Below are 20,704 nucleotides of genomic sequence, written 5' to 3' on the forward strand. Positions count from 1 at the left end.
TGAGTGAGCATTTTGTCCTCAGATCTGCCCTTTTAAGTCAATAATGTAGGACAATTAATCAATACTTAGTGTTTCTGAAGCACAGCACAAATAATCAGTAATGTCACAAACATTTTGCCCTCAGCCATTCTATTGATTCCCAGCAGTATTTTTCCTTGTTTCTCTGAAGAGGCCAAGTTAACAAGGGTTTACTAGATATGTGAGTATGGGGTTTGCTGTATGAAGGCAATCTTGTCTTGAGCTTGGTTTATTATATACTTGAAGTAGTTTTCTTACTGAAGAAGTTGCTTAAAACCTCAGAGAGCCAGTGGTTGCCTTCTGTGTACTTCAAGCTGCCATCAGACAGCTAGTGAAGTGTTTGCCTTTCTGTGGTTGATGAATTAGGGCTGTTTATCTTCCTTTGTAGGGTAAATCGTTGGGTGGAAAAATAGACAACAGCACCAATAGTGAAGGAATAGATATATAATAGATACAGGTGAAGAGTCATGTAACTTTTAATGTGACCCACACAAAATGCCTAGTGGAAAACCAGCATTCTTTGTGAAGATACTTGATGAATTTAGCAATTGCTGGTATCCCATTTTCTTTACTGCCATTAAATAATCTGCAGTGAACAGTTTAATGTTGTTGTTTGACAGATCATAAGGTGTCTCGCTCACTTTCAAATTTTAGAGAGAGAGGTAAAAATAAGTATTGTCTAAAAAACCTGGCAGATATTTAGCAAAGTGAAGTTTGTCATACACGTGAAGTCACTTGCAGTGACTACAGGCCACCCTTTCCTTTTCAGGGGATCATCTGTTGTGTGCAACAGCTCAGCAATTCTTATCTCTGTTGCAAAGAAAGTACAATAAATGAATTAGCCAGTTATTGCAACTTGACTGTACAGAGGGAGGGGGACAGCAGTTGATAGTTCCGTGCTCCAGAGGGACAGAAACAAAAGGGTCATGAGTTCTGCTTAGGCATGGACATAGAGCCAGGTCTGAATTTGTAAGGAAGTACCCTTATGTGAATATAATATCCCTTTTGTAGAGTGTCATGGGAATAAACTGAAAAACTGATGAACTTTACCTCGGAGAAGGTAAAGGAGAAGTTTTCAGCTTTCACAAAACCAAGATAAAGACTTTGTCACACAAATGCATGTCAGTTGCTGCTATTGCAGGTTTCAGACAGTGAGGTACAAACAGAAGAATGATGAAAAGGAGATAAAACTCTATTCAACTACCATGCCTAAAAATTCATGTTAAGGTATTTTTTTCTCATTCATAGCATGGCCGGACCCCCCTGCATCTTGCTGCCTACAAGGGTCATCTCCACGTTGCCCAGGTTTTGTTGAAAGCAGGTTGTGATCTGGATATTCAGGATGATGTAAGTAGATACAGCCTTCTAACTTGGGGTGGAGGGGAAAAGATGGTTTGCAAATAATAGTAGACATTCACTTCTTTGAAGTAGGATTAAATGGAAAAAAAATCTGCCTCTCTATTTTCCAATTCAGAGATGTAACCTCTAATTTGGAGATGATGCAAAAGTGCATGGAAAGCAATGTAAAAATGTGGTGGTTTTCAATGAATAGCTTGGGTGTCTTGTTCAAGCTGCAGAGCTTTATAAGAGCTCTGCTTGAGCCAGGCGGGTGTGAGAGTCATCATCTGCTGCTTCTGGTACAAATGCACTAGGAGTTCATTGTGGGAACCCTCTGGAGGAAATCAGGTAGGAAACACAACTCACTGTGATGTTTGCCTGAATTGGGAGATGCTTTTTGAGTAGACACAACCCTCAGCATCCAGAACAGCTGCCCATAGCACAGTGTTGTGCCATGGGGAGACCATCCTGATGGCACCATGCTTCCTGTGGGGGTGGTCACATCTCTGAGGTTGTTGTGTGGTGAGGCATCAGCACAAACACCAGCTTTGAATTTTGCAAAGGGTGGTTTGTGTTCATTTGGTAAAATACGTAAGTTGGTGGAATTTCTTGGGTTTCTGTAAGAGTAGCTCTAATCTAGGACTGGGCTTTAAGCTGCTTTGGAGTGACAGGTAACATGGTTTTAGTTCCCTCACTGGTGAGAAAAGGTATATGATGAAATGTGCACTAGCAGTTGAATAACCATGATTCCTTCAAATTAATTGCTAACTTCTGATGGCACACTGGAGGAAGTTTGAGGTAGGGTTATTTTTGTTCTCCCTGTAATATATAAGGTGGAGAGTATTCAAAGGCCATAGAGGTCCAAAGGTGTTAGTAGAGGCACCTGTTTGACTAGTAGAAGGACACTGGAAATGTCTAGGTGCCTTTTAAAAATGCTCTTGGGGCATTTGTTTGCATCTAGAGAGCTAAAAGTCTGTAGCAACTGGAAAACTGGTTTCTTTCTCTACTTGAGTGGCTGATCCTTGTGAGATGTGAGCAGTCTGCCTGACAGGCTTGGGGCTGGGGTACTGATGTGGCCAGCTTTCTGCAGGGAAACTTGTTTTTCCAGGAAGAAAATTTGTTTCCTGCACTCTTTATTCTTTCCCTGTGCCTGTCTGTGAAATGGAGCTGATTTACAAGTGCAATGGAGAATCAGTTTATTCAGATGTATCCTGGGTGTAGTTTTTGACTTCTCCCAGCCAAAATGATTCATTAGGTATTTAGGACAAAATTGCAGATACTTTACAAATACAGCTGCTTTTCCTGAGAAAAGGAAACTGCTGCTTTAAGAAAGCAAGAGCTTCCACTGATTTGGTCAAATTGAGTTTCTGTGGAAACTGGTTTTTGAATAAGTCTGGTTCATTTGTTTTAACCATCTAGGAATAAAGTCTGTGCTGTTTATATGTAAATGTGATAGCCATGATGGAAAAACAGTAGATCAATGTTTAGCATCATTTCAGTTCAGTTTCAGTCTTGCACTTGTAGAAATACTCAGCTCATTATAGACGTATTGTCTTACGAGCTTCTCAGGGGCTTTGTTCATGACCATTGGATACTGCTTCTAAATGTGGTGATTAATATGAGCAGAGTAGATGCATACTGGATTCACAGATACTGTTTTTAAAAATGTATTTTGATGTGTAGCTCTGTGTTGAGTAGTAGTAGTAATTTGATTGGGATTGGGGAGAGCCTCAGGAGTTTCTGAATTTCAAAGGGTATGTTTGGATTTGTCTTGTAAGAGGAGGAAGTCTAGAGCTCCAAATGAAGATTTTTGCTTGCAGTAGGTATTAACTAAAATATTTCTGCTTTCTTTTACATAGGTCTTCAAAGAAGGTTCTCTGCTTATTGCTTTTCCTTGTGTAATTAATTTTTATAGTTTATGCCCCATGAATATGTTTGTAGTCTTTTTTAGTTGCAATCTATTGATTATGCCTTCAGTTACTTTTACTGTGTGCTTATGTGGCAGTGAAGGCATCTTAGTCTCAAGTGTCAATTAACATCTGTAGGTTTCATTGCTGTTTTTCAGGAATACAGATTTAGGTTCAGATATGAAAACATCTCTGAAAGTGGGGAGTATTATATTTAATTGAAAAGCAAATTATTTTGTTGAATTTGATCTATGTTATTATTGTGATAGCACATAAAAATCCACAAAGATGATCTATCCTTTTTTTTTCCAAAATAACAAGAGAAACCTAAACACTTTATTTTGGAGTTTTGATCAAATTCAAGACTAAGTTTTAATTTGCCAGATAATTAACCAACACTTAAAAGCTGCTAATTGTTGTGGAGAGATTAAAATGCTCCCTTTCATGTTCTACAGATATATTCCCTAAACACAGTAGGAGCCTTAAGAATTAGTTGAAGAATGACCTCCAGTGGCCTGGAGTGGGATTATTATGAATTTCAGCCGGTGGAGTCCAGCTCTGTAGAATATGCCACTCCGGGAGCTGGCTCCTTCCTTCTCCCTGCCAATACTGACAACTCTTACTGGGACCCCAGTGCCATCTCTGAGTGGTCGATGAGTGTCCATACAGCACACACCTCAGAAATAGTCCAGGAGAAAGTTGTCCCGGTGAAGGAAATCAAGGATGAAAAAAATAAGAGAAACCAGAAGAGAAAGGCTAGGAAGGAACCTAGAAGATCAGAAAGAGAGAAGGAGGTCAGAACTGTTGCGCATCTGCCCTGTCCCGGTGCATGCTGCGAAGCCCCGGTGCAGCGCTGCGGCATGGCCGAGCTCCCTGCGCTGCATGGCTGCATGGCCCGCTTGGTGCTCCGTGCTCTGCATCCAGCCCCTGCCCTATCTGCACCCCTGAAAACCTAACTGGGAGAGCAAGCTGATTTCAAACAAAGGCCAAAGGCCCGAAACTTCATTTCTGGAAGCTCCAGTTTAAGAAGCAGAAAATTAGTTTCAAATGGAACAATAGCCCAGGGTTCATAATCATTTATAGCTGAATGAAAATATGCAAAGTGGCTTATTCCTGTGGTCCCATTTCATTTAGGCTGTAATTTGTTTTGTTCATGATTATTTTTCATGCCTTGATCACTTCTGCTGGTCATGCATCATCATTAATTGTCAGAGTAAAGTTGTTCTTAACTGTGTATCATGACTGCCTCTAGCAAAAGAGGACAGCATCACAGAGACACTGAGGAACATGAGAGCATAATCATTTCCCTTTGTGTACAGCTGTTTCAGGATACCCACATATGCTTATGTGCTCCTGCAAGTATTTAACACTTGATTATATTTTAAATTTAGAATATTTTGATACTTCTGCTGTGAATTTAGTGGCTTGATTTTGTATTATATGACTTTACAAGTGCTGTTCAGCACTTTGTATCAGGGATTGAAGTGATGAGAGTTTTTTCTGATTGTTTTGATTGTTTGTTTTTTGGTTGGCCAAAGCTGTGGGTGCTCTATCACTGGAAGTGTGCAAGGCCAGGCTGGATGAGGCAGCCTGGTCTAGTGGACAGTGTCTCTGCTCATGGGAAGGGAGTTGAAACCAGATGATCTTTAGGGTCCCTTCCAACCCCAAACCATTCTATGATTCTATGATTTTGGTGCAGTCCTCTTGCAGCAAGATAGTCTGTTGATTTCTGCAAACATAAAAGTGAGAAGGCAAAATGTCACATGGGAGAAGGGCCTTAAAGGAGATTGTACAACTGCTGGATGCTCTGGAGAATAGGAACGTACAGGAAAAAATGTGGTTATAGGCTGGGTTTTTTTAAATCAGAGAAAGGAAAAATTAACATATCTTACAAACTAATGTAAACCAAATCTCATAATTTGGGTCCTTAGAGTCCATAATAGAGAGTCCAGTAACCCAGGAGAGCTGTGAGAAGTCTGCCTGAGACTGTATTGGAAGTCACTTGTGTTGTTTCCTTTCCCTTGGGGTGAACTTCAGATGTAAATAGACACCTGCCCAATTTCCAAGTGTCTGGTCCCAGTAGTTTTAAGATAGTCAGTCCATGAGGAAGCTCAGGGAGATAGCTGCAAACACCAGAACACTGAGCAAATGCCAACAGCCATGCCAACAGAGAAGTGCTAAAGAAAGGGTAATGCCAAAATCCATGGGGGAAAATCAAGATTTAGGTGTCTGCCTTTCTTCAGGACTCCCAGCCTGTAAGCCTCTCCTGAAAGCAGGTGTTAAAGCCCTCTGTAAAGAGCATGGTTCCCCCCAGTGGAAATGTAACTGCTGCTGTGCAGGAGCCCTTATAGGTAGAGCTCTCAGATGTGCAGTCCTGCATTCTCTGCATCAGGACATGCAGATTTCTATCCCAGTCTCCCAGTGTCAGCTTCTTACTATCCCAAAGAATGCCAAGACTTTTTCCTAAAAGTGGAGAACTTTCAACACTGCAGTGCTGCCACGGCAGGACAAAGTGAGTGAGTACTGCTATCTCTGGGCTACTGTGGAAGAGCCAGTGGCCACTTCCTTTACTGGCTTAATTTTGAAGGGTGGTGGCTGTACCTGCAACACGTGTGGATTTTCTTCCATCAGGTGTATGACAAGGGCACTCACAGGGCCAGAGAGACGAGGGGAGCTGCCTGCATTAGGGCTGTGCAGGGCCAGGGCGTTCCGTGCCAATGTGATGCAGTGCCCTGTACCCACCTTGCAAGCTGACATGTCCAGGGCATGGACATGTTGGAGTGGAATCTCCTGAGTTTGAGCTGCCTTCAGGGCTAGGCAGAGTCTGAGGAAAGGGGTTTAAGATTTACCAGTGTAAACCTCAGTGCTTTACTTCTATTGAGCCTCAGTTAAGATTTTTTGGCTTTGGGCCCACATCTGCATTTGGGCAGACTGTTGTTTCTGTCAAGGTCATGTTTCTGTGACACAGCACTGGAGTTGTCTCTCTTCATTGCTACTGATCTGCAGTCTGTTCCTAAGGCATAAATCTCTTGGAAACAGGATCATAAATTGTGTCCACCATAATAGTCTGGACAGTTACTATACATTTACCACTGTAATTGTTCTCTGAGCCTCTGGAACAGACCCCTAATACTTTGCTAAAGACAGAAGTCTGTTGAGTGCTTTCAGAGACATTTACTTCAGCAATTAATAAAAGGTACACAAGTCAGTGATTACTGCCTGAAAATTCATGCTGTGAAAAAACTGCAACAGATCTGTTTTCTCAGACTCCGTGAAAGGCAAGGCAGAGATTTGCTCTGGTGATGGGGAGGGAAGGCAGGTTAGAGTGCAATGGTGCAGGCACTGTATTTATGGTATGGCTGTGCTCTCCATGGCTGGGTTGCTCAGTGGCTGTTGCACAGAAGCCATCACAACCTGGTGGTTCAGCTTCCACAGCACTTCAAGCAGTTTAAGGTTAATGTTTGTGCTGAGGGGTAAGGGAACATTGGACCAGGTGCTGCTCTGTCCTGCTGGCTGAGGGGTCTGGTGGTGGTAAGGACAGACCCTCACCCTCTCTTCACTGGGAGGTGCCTCAGTTGGTGGAACAAAGTTTGAGATATCCTTTGACACTCCCCGTTACATGGATGAGGTGCTTATTTTGTCCAGTCAGGGGGTGGGTTGGACCCCACTCTTGGATGCTTGTATAGGGAAGATGTCAACCAAAGCCCATACCTTGGGCAGGAGGCACGTGAGCCTGCCATTTGCAGGACTTGTGTCCCTTCACCTGCTTCCGTTTCAGGGACCAGAATGTATTTTGGGACAAAACTTAGGCATGGCTGAAGCTGTCCCAGTGCTGCTTGGCATCCCCAGTGTATGGCCCCCAACACATGGGTTGGGATTATTTAGGAGAACCTGGTCTTGCAGCAGTGAGGTGTGCTGCCCACTTTTCAAACAGACAAATGTGTTTGTATAAAATTAAAATGAAATGCTGTTAGAAGTAGCTATCATATCAACAAAGCCCCAAAAGCTGAATAGTCTTTTACCTCACTGCAGGTTACCGTGATGGGGACAGGAACAGCGTTGATTTAAACTGTCTCAGTAAGAAGGTCCTTAATTACAAAAACCAAATCCTGTACAATCCATTCCTGCCCCAAATTTGTCTTCTCCACAGTAATTTTCCCAATTGTAAAGCAGTAGGAACCAACCATTCCTAGTTCAAATTACATCCACTGCAATGGCAGTTGCCATTTTGTTTTACTCTGTTTTATAATACCTTCTGTAGGTTTGCTGGTGCATCAATACCACTTGGCAGGAGTATTGGTTGGCAGATTACTTTCCACTTCATGATAGTCAGATAAAATGATTTTTGTGCTGTCCCACATGACTCACTACTGCAGTAACAGTAGCTGTGCCATTATCAAAAATCAGATAGCAAATTCTTCCTCAGTTTGTTGGTGAGCAGATTTACATGTAGTCATAGTAACCAGTAACTATTTGACATTTGTACTTGTGAGGTGGTATAATTTGGACATCTTCCATAACATTTTGGTTGTCTTTGAATTTGGAACAAATACGTAAGTCCAGAGCACTTGCCATGCTGTCAATTTTCCAATACTTTTTGTTCCTGCTTCCTGGAAGCTTTACTGTCTGTTGAAACCTTTTAAAATATATTTCCAGTCTCAAGAACAAAAATAAAAATATGTAACCTCTAGAAACAACAACAAAAAATAGAAAGGTTTTTAAAAAGCACCTTTAACACAGTTTTTTAAAATCAGCTTCATCACTATAAACCAAATTAATTATTTATTGGCAGGGATTACTGGAAGGTTGTGGTTGGCAGTGCTTACTTTTTTATAGATTAATAACGCTTTTGGTGTCATTAGCAAAAAAGAACCCCACCAAGAGCAATTTCTAAGTCAGCTGCTAATTGCCTTTGAGATCAAATTGTTCAAATAAGCCAGTTATCTAAAGACTTGCACACTCTAGAATAAAAAAATACAGAAATTCCTCTAATTTTAGTATTTAATATAATATGCTATTATCTGACAAAGAATTGTAGCACAGAAGTTTTGTCTATTTAAGACTCAGTTTCCTGCAAGCTTTTTTAGGACACATGGCATATCTGTGCCTTACGTGTGTTTGTGGTGACCATGATCTAGATAAGCAGAAATGGGTTGGATTCCAAATCTGTTTATTCATCCCAGAAAAGTCTGTGTGCAGCTTTGAAGGCTATCTCCGTTCCTAGACTCAGGCTGTGCTTTGGCATTGCTGGTTCAAAGCAACTTCAAAGGAAAGCCAAGACCACTTGTTGTGGCAGCAGTGGAGCTGCTTTTTCCCATTGATCGCTGTCTTACACGCCTACACACTGCTTCATATATCCTTCTCTTGCCTCTCTTTTATCAGGTTCTCACCAACATGTACATAAAAACACATAGATAACCCCTGATGGGTGGGGACAGTGGTTTAAGTTTCCCTAGTCTTCAGTTTCTGGAAGGACTGCAGAAAACTAACCTTGGGCTCTCTAGCTCAGCAAATGAGTTCAGCAGTTGTTAGAGGAGATGGATGGGCAGTCAGACAAGATGACCACATCAGCATAATTTCTTCTGGAAAGCTGGCCTTAAAGGAAATAAACTCATGTAGGAGACTTGCTTGTTGCTGCTACATGCCAGGTCAATGAGAAATGAAAGTTGTTTGGACCTCAAGACCCCTCAGCTGCTCAAGTGAAACAAGTGGATGGTCCTGCAGTTGTGGTTCTGGTTGTAAAGTTGCCTCCACTCTTAGCACTAATTGGTAAATTCATCAGAGGTGCTGAAGAGACCGATCTCATCTCATGCTCCTTATCCTAAGCAGGGCTGATGGAGCAATCAAAGGCAGAGCAGGAGAGCCTTATCCAGTTAGTGTAAGTCCTGGGGGATCATAATGATGAATTACGACAGCCTGTAATTCCCTTTAGTTCCCTACAGACACGGATGACCATTAGACACATAGAGCCAAATGTGTCCCATTCTGCCTTCTAATACTGCCATGTTTTTAGAATGCTTCAGCGCTGTATTTGGGATTGTGATGACTTGCAAACTTCTGTAAATGGTTTGTTGCTCTGATACTTTCAATAACTTCATTAATCTTGGAATCTTTTATGGTAGTTGTTTAGGGGGACTGTTTTCAAAGGCAGCTTGGATTTAAACAGTACGTGTGTCAAAGATGCAACCCCTGTGTGTGTTGTCTGCATTTGCATTAAGTCAAAATGAGGTGGGAGTTGTACCAATTACAGGTTTGCTTCTTTTTGCAGGGCGACCAGACAGCATTGCATCGGGCTGCTGTTGTAGGGAACACCGATATAATAGCCACTCTGATTCAAGAGGGCTGTGCTTTGGACAGACAAGACAAGGTAACAGACAAAACAAAAGCCCTGTGGGATGGCAGCTTTGGCAGTCAGTAATGTTAAGGTCTCAGAGAGAAAGTTACAGTTTATACTCCTTAGTTAGTGTCTGATGCTTGGAGAGTAATTGGAACAATTACACTGAAAAAGAAGTTGTACCATCTCTTTAGTACAAATTACTGATTTAGTTATGCTTTTATATTAGGCTAATGGTTTTTGGTTTATGAGTCTGTTCTCAGATTATTAAGGGATGAATTAAAGGAACGTACAACCATATTACGCCCTATGCAAAAGACTGCATAGTTCCCATGATTATCCCAGAAACTTGAGAATCTCAGTCTGTAAGTTTAATTTATAACTAATTTCAAGTTCCAGAGAAATAACAGTATTTTTACTCTCTTCTAGAAATAAAATATAAAATAAGCTAGTAGGAAATGAAAATATTTTTAAGAGAGTAGGTTGGTTATCCAGCCCCTAACCTTCTCCTCTTGTGTGTGTGCTCTTCAGGATGGGAACACTGCTCTTCATGAAGCTTGTTGGCATGGATTCAGTCAGTCTGCCAAAGTGCTTGTTAAAGCAGGAGCCAATGTTCTGGCCAAGAACAAGGTGAGACCCATGGAGGAGGAGCTTTCAGTTCTGGTCTAAGGTGGCTGATTCTCAGAATTGGAGATTTCTGGCCATGGCATTTCTCAGCAGGTGGGGGAGCAGCTCTTAGTGGGATTTTTTTCTTCTTTTTCTTCTCATTTATCACGCCTGGATGGTTCATCCACAGGCATTAGGAAATTCATATTTTGACAGCTGACGCAGGAGAAACTCAATAACACGTTGAATGATACATTAATTACAGCTGAGGAACACTGCCATTCCTGTGGAAATCTCCATGGTGCTCTAATTTTTACTGAGGAGATTCATTGTGATTGGTGTGATTTAAAATGGAAATGAATTGCACTAATAAGAAAATGGTATTGAAAATCTGTTTTTTTCTAGAAATTAAACAGCCAAAAGAATGTAAGCCACAGAGGGAAACAAAAAAAAGTGCCTTTTGTTACTTAAGTTCTTCCTAATATATTAGTATAGTCTCTTCCCAGAATCTTGTAATGAACCTGGATTATGTTCCTTTTGGTATTTATAATACCTTGAGAGCCATTTAGAGGAAAGAATAACAAAGTAAAGGGTTTTAGTTCCACTCCAATAATTGTAACTCAGGGGCACTTCAGTAATCCAGAAGTTAATGGAATAGTCCAGGAAATGGTGCTAGCAGCCCATGGTGTGGGCAGAGTCACGGTTTGGATGGCTGTGCTGCTGGATTGGTCAGATCACACAGCTGGCACTGTGCCCTGCGGGACAGGAAGAGGGCTTTGGGTTTGCTTTAGGGATCTCTGAGCATTTTTGGTAAATATGTCTCTAAACCAACAACTGAAAGAAGCTGGGAACGAAAGGAACAGCTGGTCAAAGTCTAATATTTAGAGTAAAAAGGCATGTTGCCTGGGCATAGTGATTCTGTATGTGCACGTGTGTACAGGCACTATAGAAGCATATGTTTGTACAGTTATGGTGACTTTGTGGTCTGCAATTATATCATCTTTGATATTATTTTATGTGTGTTCCTTCTTTTGTATTATTCCAACTACCAATTTTTATTTACTGTAACTACTTTTGCTGTAATGTCCACCTAGATTTGTATTAAGGGTTCTTTGGAAAACCTCCCATGCTTGACTATAAGTCTTGCTCCTATCCCTGGATATGCTTGTCTGTGTATACACATACACTTCTGTATAAAGGTGTGGGCTTAAGATGCAAGTCTGGTTATCCTGCATGCTTTGATGCCTCAGGGAAGTAGAAGATTTAGCTTACAATCCAGTTTATGTCAGCTGGAGGCAACCTCTCTGGGAAAGTATGTGCACAAAATAACTCAGCAGGGTTGATGGCTGCAATATGACTGGCAAACTTAAACACTGCCTGAGCAGCTCCTGAGCTAGTCTTTGATGTCTTACCCTTTGCATTTCACTCTTTGGGTGGTTTTTAATGGACAAAATATATTCTCAGGAGCTGCTGAAAAATGTGGGAATCATGCATGCTTGCACGTGCTTTTACCCCTTTTGTTTTCAAGAAAAATGAAACGCTTAAGTCTACTTAATCCCAAAATGGTTTCTCTGTTCTCTCAGCTTTTTGTGTTACTGATGACAAGGCATTATCATTCTGACAACTTTTCTGGCAGCCAGGGTTGAGTGCCATGTGCAGGAGCATCCCACAGAATGTTGACTTACACCTGGGCATTGTGTGATTTTAGACGGATGGGGCAGGTATGGGCTGCCAGATTTGCCAAGCCTATGAAACAGCAGAAAATGGGGAGGATTTGACACTGTGTTGTGGGTAGCTGTATTCCTCCTGCACAGCAGTCACCCTGGAAGTGCAGTTTATTTTCATTTAAACTGGCTTAGTAAAACCTTTTCTGCTGTGATAGATCATCCAGTGAGATCAATTGTAGCCTTAATTTTAGATTCTCCATCAGTTTGTATATTTCAGTGAAGATTCCCAGACTGGTACAACTTGGATCCTCTCCCTCTCTCAGAAGCTGGTGAGAGATTTGTCACCCTATGGGAGATGAGCCAGATGAGCCGCTCTGTGAGCTTTGACCCTTGGCACTGTGATTCTCCCAGAACTGAAGTCCTGACCTGCTGCACAGGACCTCTGCCTTCCCACCAGGGCCAACCTGCCAAACAGCAAATGAAAAAGGCATTGCAGAGGCTTTTCAGAGATGAACCTGGGAGGGAAAAAATTGACACTTAAACACAATTTTGCTGAGAAGAAAAGTGTTCATGTCTGCCACAGCTTAGAAACTACATTCAGGTCTGTAATATGGAAGTGAAGAGCTAAGACCACATCTAAGAGTTTGTTTCTGTAATTCAAACCCTGCAGCTTTGATCTGTGTCTTGAAAGCAAGGGGGACAAATCAGAGGACATCATTAAGGTGAACAGGCAGCGTAGTAAGCCTGGTAAGCCTTTTTACCTGAGGTGATTTGATTTCTAGCTCTCAACAGCCAAAAACCCTGAATGTTTTCAGATCAACAACAGCCAAATGCTGCCAGAAACACTTGTCAGACCAATAAAATCGTTCACCATGTTAGAAAGACAATACACAAACCAACACTACTTTGATTTTTGTTCATTTCTGCACATTTTCTTCTTTGAGGAATCATAGCATGTGATTCTCTGGGGTGTAGGTGGCTTTTTGCCCTCCCTTCCCATCTTGGCTGGAGACTGGTGTGCCTCCTGAGCATCAAAGCTTCTTGATAGCCTAAAATCTGTATCCTGCCCAGTGAGAGCACCTACAGACTGAGCCAGACTTCAAGCTGGTTTGTGTTTCAATCGTAAGGAGACAGGAGTTGTGACCCTGGTCTGCTCAATACCCTGCAGCAGTCATGGCTGGGATCAAAGATCCTGTGCCATGGCAGTTTGGTTTTTTTGTGTCTGTGCATGGGGGAAACCCAAAACACAAGAATTACAGTGCTTTAAATTAAATATTTAGCACTGCTCTTTGAGACTAATGAATGAGACAGCTTCTAGAGTTATTTTTTCCTGTAAACAGATTTGACCAATGCAGATATCATGATACTGTCCTATTTCTGCCTTTATTATATCCCAGGCAAGCCATTGCCAGAATGAAGTGGGGATTTCAGTCTCCAGGTTTGTTCATCTCATATCTTTAGGAAAACAACAGTTTCCCACCCTTGGGTGGGTCTTCATGTGCAAAGGAGATTTTATATTTTAGTGCTTATGTCCAATTTCTAAATCTGGCTTGTATATTTTCCTGTATTTCTCTAAGGCAGGTAACACACCTCTTCACCTGGCTTGCCAGAATAGCCATTCCCAGAGTACTCGTGTTTTGTTACTTGGAGGATCTCGAGCAGACCTCAAAAATAATGTGAGTTTTGGAAATAATATGTTCATTTTTGTGTGATTTTGTTTTAGGTATATTGCTTTAACTTGTAGAAATACTCAGAAAGGCTTTAAGCAATGATTTTTATTATAAATTATATTGAAAAAAACCCCACTACCCAACCATTGCATTCATCATGCACAGGAATGTTTTTGGTAGGACTGAGTGATGAACTACTTGTACTCATCTCCTGGGCAAGAATAGAAGGAGCCAAATGGGGTTGTGCTGTTGCATAGTGGTGAAAGGCTTCAGATCTGCAGATCATATATACTGTGTGTCAATATGTCAAATGGGGTAGATTCAGTTTCAGATGTCTTTCCTCCTATTTTATAATGAATCTGGCATGATAGGTAAAGAAAAAAACAATTTACAAAAGGAAGCCAGATATTTTTGCCCTGCTTGATAACAAAGTAGGCAGAGAAATGGAAACCTATGGGGTTTAATGCAGCTTCCAGACTCAGCTGCACAAGGGCCACCCTTCATGGGAATGCTGCTCTGGCTGCCACTCATGTTTTCTACATTATGTGGAACCTTAAGTTGAGATTCCAAATTGCATTGTTTTGTGGCTCAGAAGAACAGATTTAATGGGAAAATATAACTCGGGGTTTGTAGAGCCAGTAAAATAGCATTTTATTTTTCCAGTATTTCCCATCAGTGATTAAAGAATTCATGCTCTCACCTTGCCTGACCCCAGCTTTTGCTAAACTTTCCCACCCATGATAGCTGATTTTGTACTGCAGAGAAGACAGCATTGCTGTTCTATGGAGGTTTGTGGTGTTTACTGCTGTTTCTCATTTAATAGGATTATTTCATCCCTGAACATCATGACAAGTACAGGCTTTCTCACTGTGATTACATGCTCAGAGCTTTGTTTCTGTTTGCAGGCAGGAGATACCTGTCTGCATGTGGCTGCTCGTTATAATCACTTGCCCATCATTAGGGTGCTGCTCAGTGCTTTCTGTTCTGTCCATGAAAAGAACCAGGTCAGTGCATGAACCTCATTGACTCTGCCCTTTGCATATGGCCAGTTGCTGGGAAGAGGAATTCCTGCCCAAGTAATCCTGCTCCACTCTCTGTGTTCCACTGTACCACCAAATGCCTAAGCTTTTAGGAATAGCCTTAAAGTAATGGCATATCAGTGGTTTATTATTTTACCATTGCATTTGCATTATTTCTTTAAAGCATTGCTTATTTATGAGGTGATTTAATGATCTTAGAGCCGTTACAGAGACATTGTGAAGCACAACTCACTGACATTTAGATGCTACTAAAGCGCAAGTTCCTCTGGAATACTTTTCTTTGCTGCACTTTGCAGCAGGGGGAATTAAGAGGACATAAAAGTGAAGACAAAGCATGCTCTAAATTCAAAGTAATGATCAGTCCAGCCCAAGAGTAATCATCCGTAGTTGTTTTATAGGGAAGTAATTTGTTGCTGTACCTATAGTATAGTCGAATTGGGTGGTAGAAGGGAATGAAATTAGTACATTAAAACATTTTGAATCTGCTAAATAAACATATTATGTGGTGCTTAACCACATTTTCTCATGTTCCTGGGAAATGTTCCATGTGTAATTGAGGATCATAAAGATGTTTTCTGGACTGTACATTTAATATTCTTTCTTCACTATGAGATATTACAGCAAACAAAATGGGTTTCAGCATGTTAAATTTACTACGTAATTTTATTTGGAAATGAGTTTTTTAACTTGCAAAATGAGCTAGTGAATATTAAGATCGGCTGGTGTGAACCTGGCCCAGAGAGACATCCCCTTCCTTCATTCCCCAGCACTACCTGAAGTTGTTCCATATTTGCCCATAGAATGATTTGATTTAGGAGTACACCTCATCAACAGGCAGTACTCCTGAGGAAATCTGATTTTATGAAGGCAAAATGGAAGACCAGGGGGATAGGAAGGCATTATACACGTCTGGTCTCACTTGAACAGTTGCTGGCTCTGTTACCAGTGCCCAAATCTGATCATGGCTGTCTTCACCTCACTGCACCAGGACAAGGGCAGGGCAGTGTGTTAGTGCTGGACCCAGATTGCTTCCTGGCTCTGATCCAAAATCAGTTTTTCCTGAGGAAACCTGGGAAGAATGTGCCAACCATCTCACTGCCGGTACTTACCTGAGTATTTCTGAGTAATGTGATACATGACCACCTGCACACCAAATAATCAAACGTGGGGGGGAAAAAGAAGAGAAGGTTGTGGTGGGAAAACTTGTTCTACCCTCAGATGTTGTATCCATTTACTGGAGGTAGAGCTGGGCTGTCTCCAAGCTGCATCATGTGTCACTGGGTTTAGATGAATCACATCACCAGCGTCCCAGCTGCATTTCTCAGACTCAGGCTGAAGTAGCTCCTTGCCCCCTCCTGTCATCTTCCTCTTCACTCAGTAATTTTTTATTGACCAGGCCTTATTTAAGCTTAGTTGTTGCATCAGTAAGTGTAGGTTTTTTTCATTTCTGAGCACACACACTGAGGAAGTGTGGATTCTGTAGGGTGAGACCCAAGGGCTAGTGTCACAGGTTTGTTTTCTGCTTTCTGACTTGCAGGCAGGGGATACTGCACTCCATGTAGCTGCTGCCCTAAATCACAAGAAGGTGGTGAAGCTCTTGCTGGAGGCAGGGGCTGATGCATCCGTTGTCAACAATGTAAGCAGGACACAGAGTTTCTTTGGTATTTTATATTAATGTAGAGTCCCTTCAACATTCTTCATAGGCTTGGTAGAAAATACTTGGTTGTGAAGTGTTGAATTATATCTGGGTAAATTAATGCAATTAGTCACTTTACTCTTGTGCACAGAGTACATACTGAACTTGGCTGGAGAAATTCCCTGTTTCCAGTAGCTTGTGTTTTGAAGGAAATGCTGTTTTCTTTTTTCTCTCAGGCAGGCCAGACCCCTCTAGAGGTTGCCAGACAGCACAATAACCCTGAGGTTGCACTCCTGCTCACTAAAGCATCACAGGTACATTACACCTCTCTTCCCAACACACACATACCCATGGAGCTGAGGCCACTTAATCTTGGGAGGCTGCATCCCCTGCTCCTTATCTTCTGCTGTGAAAGGTTCCTACAATGTTCTGCTGGAATTTTGGGGTGGGCTGAGGTCTACTGACATAGAGCCTTTCAGCCCCCAAGGCGAGCAAGGTGTGCAGATTAAGCCTCAGCATGAAGTGCTGTCAGAGGGCTCTGTGTCCTGACTGGCAAAGGGTGGAGCAACCAGAGGCACTTGTTCCCTGCAGTGGCCCAGGAGCTAGAAAGTTGCCCTGTACCCAGAAGCTCCTGAGTTGTGTCACTCTGCTGCCTGCCTCAGGCATATCCCATCCCCAGAAGGGTGGTTAGCACTGGAGGGTGCTTTGCAATGGGGACAAAATGTTTATGTCCTGTTTATACTTTGCAGCTGTGAAATGCTGCAGTGCCCTTCAGGCCAGAATGCAGGAGGGCATGAGACCAGGCACAATCCTTGCCCTCCTCCTCCTTGTCACTTGTGCATGAAAAGGGCTAGGCTTGGCTTGGGAACCAGCTCAAGGATGGCAGAGGAGGTGCTCACCCTTCTAGGGGACAGCAAAGTGCCCCAAAAGACTGAGCTCAGTGCTGGTGTGTTTTCGCAGCCATAAACACCCACGTTGCTTGGCTCATCAGTGTCCACCTGCCAGTGCACTCTCCTTTACCCATAGCCTTTCAGACAGACAAGGAAAAGGTCTGCTTTAGTACTTGTCTTCTATGGTAGAAAGAGCATGACATCACTGAGTAACAGTGTGGTCTGTCTTCAGGTCTCGCGTTTTAACCGTGGGAGAAGCCTGAGGAAGAAGAGAGAGAGACTGAAGGAGGAAAGGAGGGCTCAGTCAGTGCCACGGGATGAAGTGGTACAGAGCAAGGTACAGCCTGGCATTACCAGCTGGATCTGCTGTGAGGAGGGACTGTCATGAAAACACATTGAGGACTCAGACTATTTGGAGCCATCGCTTGTGCGTGGCCCCAGCAGCTGCCCGAGGCAGTCTGTCATGCTCTGCTGCTAAAGCATTTCCCACTCACATGTGCAGAGCAGCTTAAAGCTGGCAATCAAAGAAGAGGCTCCTTTTTCCCATCTCTGCAACTGCTCTGAACTCGCTGTCTTTGCTTCAAGCAGGGCAGTGTCTCAGCTGCTGACGACACACCCAGCAGTGACCAACCCCCAGAGAGGAAGAACAATCTGCAGGATAAACCCCGGTCAGCCTCACCAGATCCCAAAGGGAAAAAGAGCAAAAAGAAAAAGCCAAAGGAAAAGGTATCAGTAGATATAAAACAGCAGAGAGAAAGAAGAGATAGCTGTTCAGAAGTGGTGTGGGGGGGCAGCAGCCCCACCATGCTTCTGGGGCACAGATAGTCTTCAGATAAAAGTGATTTTTGCTGTAGTTGTCACAATGGATTTGTCCCATTCTCATCAGGAATAGCTTACCAAGGTGCTCATATAGGCAAAACACTGCGTGTATGTTCTGCAGGTTTCAGCACTCTCGGACCCCATCTCCCCAGCTGATCAGCAGACGCTCCCCCAGCCCCAGAAGAACGTGCCCAAGCGCAGGAGTAAACACCACTGCTCCTCTCCGCCCCCTCCCCACGAGGTCCGAGCCTACCAGCTCTACACGCTGTACCGAGGAAAGGACGGCAAGGTGATGCAGGTGAGCCCTCACAGAGGGAAATACTGCGAGCAGCCTGTGCATCTGGGACATGGGTAAATCACAGAAAATACATGCCCCTACTGCAGTCCCAGGGGCATGAAATCGTGACTTGAGAGTGGTTTTCCTTGCTTGGGCATCAGCTGCATTTTGGCCTGAAGTCTGGCAAACAATAAGCTGGTTTTGTGCCTGTTAAAGAAGACATACTTAAGTAGTTTTGATCTAAAAAGATAAGGGTGAACAGTGATTGGAAATGACGTGAGAACTTTCATTATATACTTTGAAACATTAAGAGTTCTGACAGGAGATGCAAAGAAATTTTCCAAGGAAAATAGTGTGTGAGCACCGAAAGCTTACTACCTAAACCAAGAGATTGAGTAAGCTCAGTAGATTTTGTTCCAATTATTCTGGGTTTTGCAACATGTCTTTGGGTGTTCTATGTTTACTGGGGGCAGGATTTCTATAGAAACTGGTAAACAAATAAACCTGGAGCTACCAGGCAATGTGCATTTATTTCACTTTGGAGAATAATATTTTAGTCACTTTATTACAACTAATTACCAGTAGATATTTATAAGAAAACATAAAAACAGTCATTAAATTATCCTGTAGACATCTGTATTGTTGTTTTCTTCATATTGCCCTCCTGTACTCCTGGAAGGTGTCCTTTCATTTCCTTAGCTTCTCACATCCATCCATCACCTCTTGTCAGTCCCTTCTTGAGAAATTCCTAAGAATTTCAGCAGATTCTGAAGAGCATTCAAGTCAGACTTCAAAGGCGTTACTGGCTGTTTACTGCTTTCCAGCCTCTCCATTTAATATTTGAAACATTTCCAGACAGGGGCACTATGGAATTCTCCCATAGCAGACATCAGGAAGGCTGGGGGATCTTTCAGATATTAAAGGAATAAAGGAGCAGAGAGGTGCAGGACTTGGGGAGCAGAGAGGTGCAGAAAGCAGATAGGACTTGTATACAAATCTCATCTATTCACAAGGATTAGCTTAATAGAGCCACACTCCCATACAGTATTTCCTGAAATACATGACACTCCTCTCTCCTTTTCTTTTTTGCTTGTCTGTCTTCTTTGATGCCCTGAGGCAATGAATAGCAAACATAATTTCTGAAGTACATATACTTCTGAAGGTTTCTTTAGTACTCAGCAAACCACCCACCTTTCCCTGCCAAGGGAATAACCCCCAATTTATGAAATACTGTTGCGTGGCTAAAGAAGAGAGGGAGGCTCCTCTGCAGACAGATGCAGAGCAGCTGCTTTGGGCTACTGGCACAGCCCCTGAAAGAGCCATTTCTGCCTGTGGGCTGCAGAGGAAGCTGATGAGATTTAGCTGTCCTTGCTTAAGGGAGGCTTTAGTGACCATCTCTCAGAGAGATTTAAATGTGGTCAGTGCAGCTGCCCTTGCAGAGAGGCCACGGGGTGGTGTCACATGAGTCAAAGGCAGGCAGAGGAGTGGCCAGCAGGCAAGGGGCAGCTGAATGCCAGCAGGGTGAGGGCAAACAGAAGCAGCGAGGCCTTGCCATTCAGTACTGAAAAAGGACAGAGCACATGATTGGCATTAGGTTAAAAAGCAAATGCACACAGCCCACACACATCCACAAACTCAGATGGGTTTTTTTTTACAACTGAGAATTACAGCATCGAGACACAGGGTATAGACCTGTGATGTGGTATTCCCTCAGCCAGCACACAGGGTGTGAGCTCAGTGCTGCTTGTAGGCCCAGTGAAATCAACACTGCTGTGTTAGGGTGTGTCCATACACATCAGATCAATCCTTGTGTAGGCTGTGCTTTTTCAACTAACAGCCCACTTGCTGAGCTGCTGTAAGATACTGTCAAGAGGGTGAGATACAATACATGGGATAGAAGAACCCAAGACTGGCTGAAGGAAGGTGTGATAATGTTCCAAGTGTGCTAAAAGAGCGAGTGGTGGGGTGTAGCAAGTAAATGTATCATCATCGCTCCTTTCAGGCACCCATAAATGGATGTCGGTGTGAGCCCCTGATAAATAAACTGGAGAATCAGCTGGAGGCAACAGTGGAAGAGATAAAAGCTGAGCTTGGGACAGTACAAGATAAAATGAATATTAAGCTGGGCCAGATGGAAAGCAAAACTCAACATCAAGTAAGAACATGATCTGAAGTTCTGCTTGCCTATATGATTTAGAAACATATCGTAAACTGAATAAATATTTTCATTGTAATGATTCATTTTTTGCTTCTTGTGTTGTAAAAGCAAACCTAAACTCTAATACTCAAGTCCAGGGAACTGTGACATTCCACTGGCAACTGATACTGCAAACAAGGGTCTTGAGAAAAATTTAATGTCTTAAGTAGCTTCTGGTGCTTCTTTAGGCAACGAATCTTAAGGGCTTGAGCCATTAAGAGGGAAATAAGGCAGTCCTATGACTGGTCAGTTCATAATTGTCAAAATCCCTCTTGCTGAATTATGTATGCATTGAGATTCAAGAT

The 20,704-nt window shown here is 42.6% G+C and overlaps 1 protein-coding gene across 4 annotated transcripts in view; it reads left to right on the forward strand.

Moving 5' to 3' along the window:
* The window catches only part of ANKRD6 (ankyrin repeat domain 6), an 86,542-nt gene that overhangs the window by 61,423 nt on the left and 4,415 nt on the right, over positions 1-20,704 (forward strand). For 3 of the 4 annotated variants that reach the window (XM_063389641.1, XM_063389640.1, XM_063389642.1), the window contains 11 exons: positions 1,267-1,365; positions 9,532-9,630; positions 10,129-10,227; positions 13,448-13,546; positions 14,446-14,544; positions 16,118-16,216; positions 16,453-16,530; positions 17,339-17,443; positions 17,692-17,832; positions 18,047-18,223; positions 20,205-20,357. In XM_063389641.1, the coding sequence (XP_063245711.1) occupies positions 1,267-1,365; positions 9,532-9,630; positions 10,129-10,227; positions 13,448-13,546; positions 14,446-14,544; positions 16,118-16,216; positions 16,453-16,530; positions 17,339-17,443; positions 17,692-17,832; positions 18,047-18,223; positions 20,205-20,357 (1,248 nt within the window). The remainder of the gene's footprint in view (positions 1-1,266; positions 1,366-9,531; positions 9,631-10,128; positions 10,228-13,447; positions 13,547-14,445; positions 14,545-16,117; positions 16,217-16,452; positions 16,531-17,338; positions 17,444-17,691; positions 17,833-18,046; positions 18,224-20,204; positions 20,358-20,704) is intronic. The other variant, XM_063389644.1, reaches the window with a different exon arrangement.

The sequence above is a fragment of the Prinia subflava genome, chromosome 2 (assembly GCF_021018805.1).
Source record: "Prinia subflava isolate CZ2003 ecotype Zambia chromosome 2, Cam_Psub_1.2, whole genome shotgun sequence".
Classification (NCBI taxonomy): domain Eukaryota; kingdom Metazoa; phylum Chordata; class Aves; order Passeriformes; family Cisticolidae; genus Prinia; species Prinia subflava.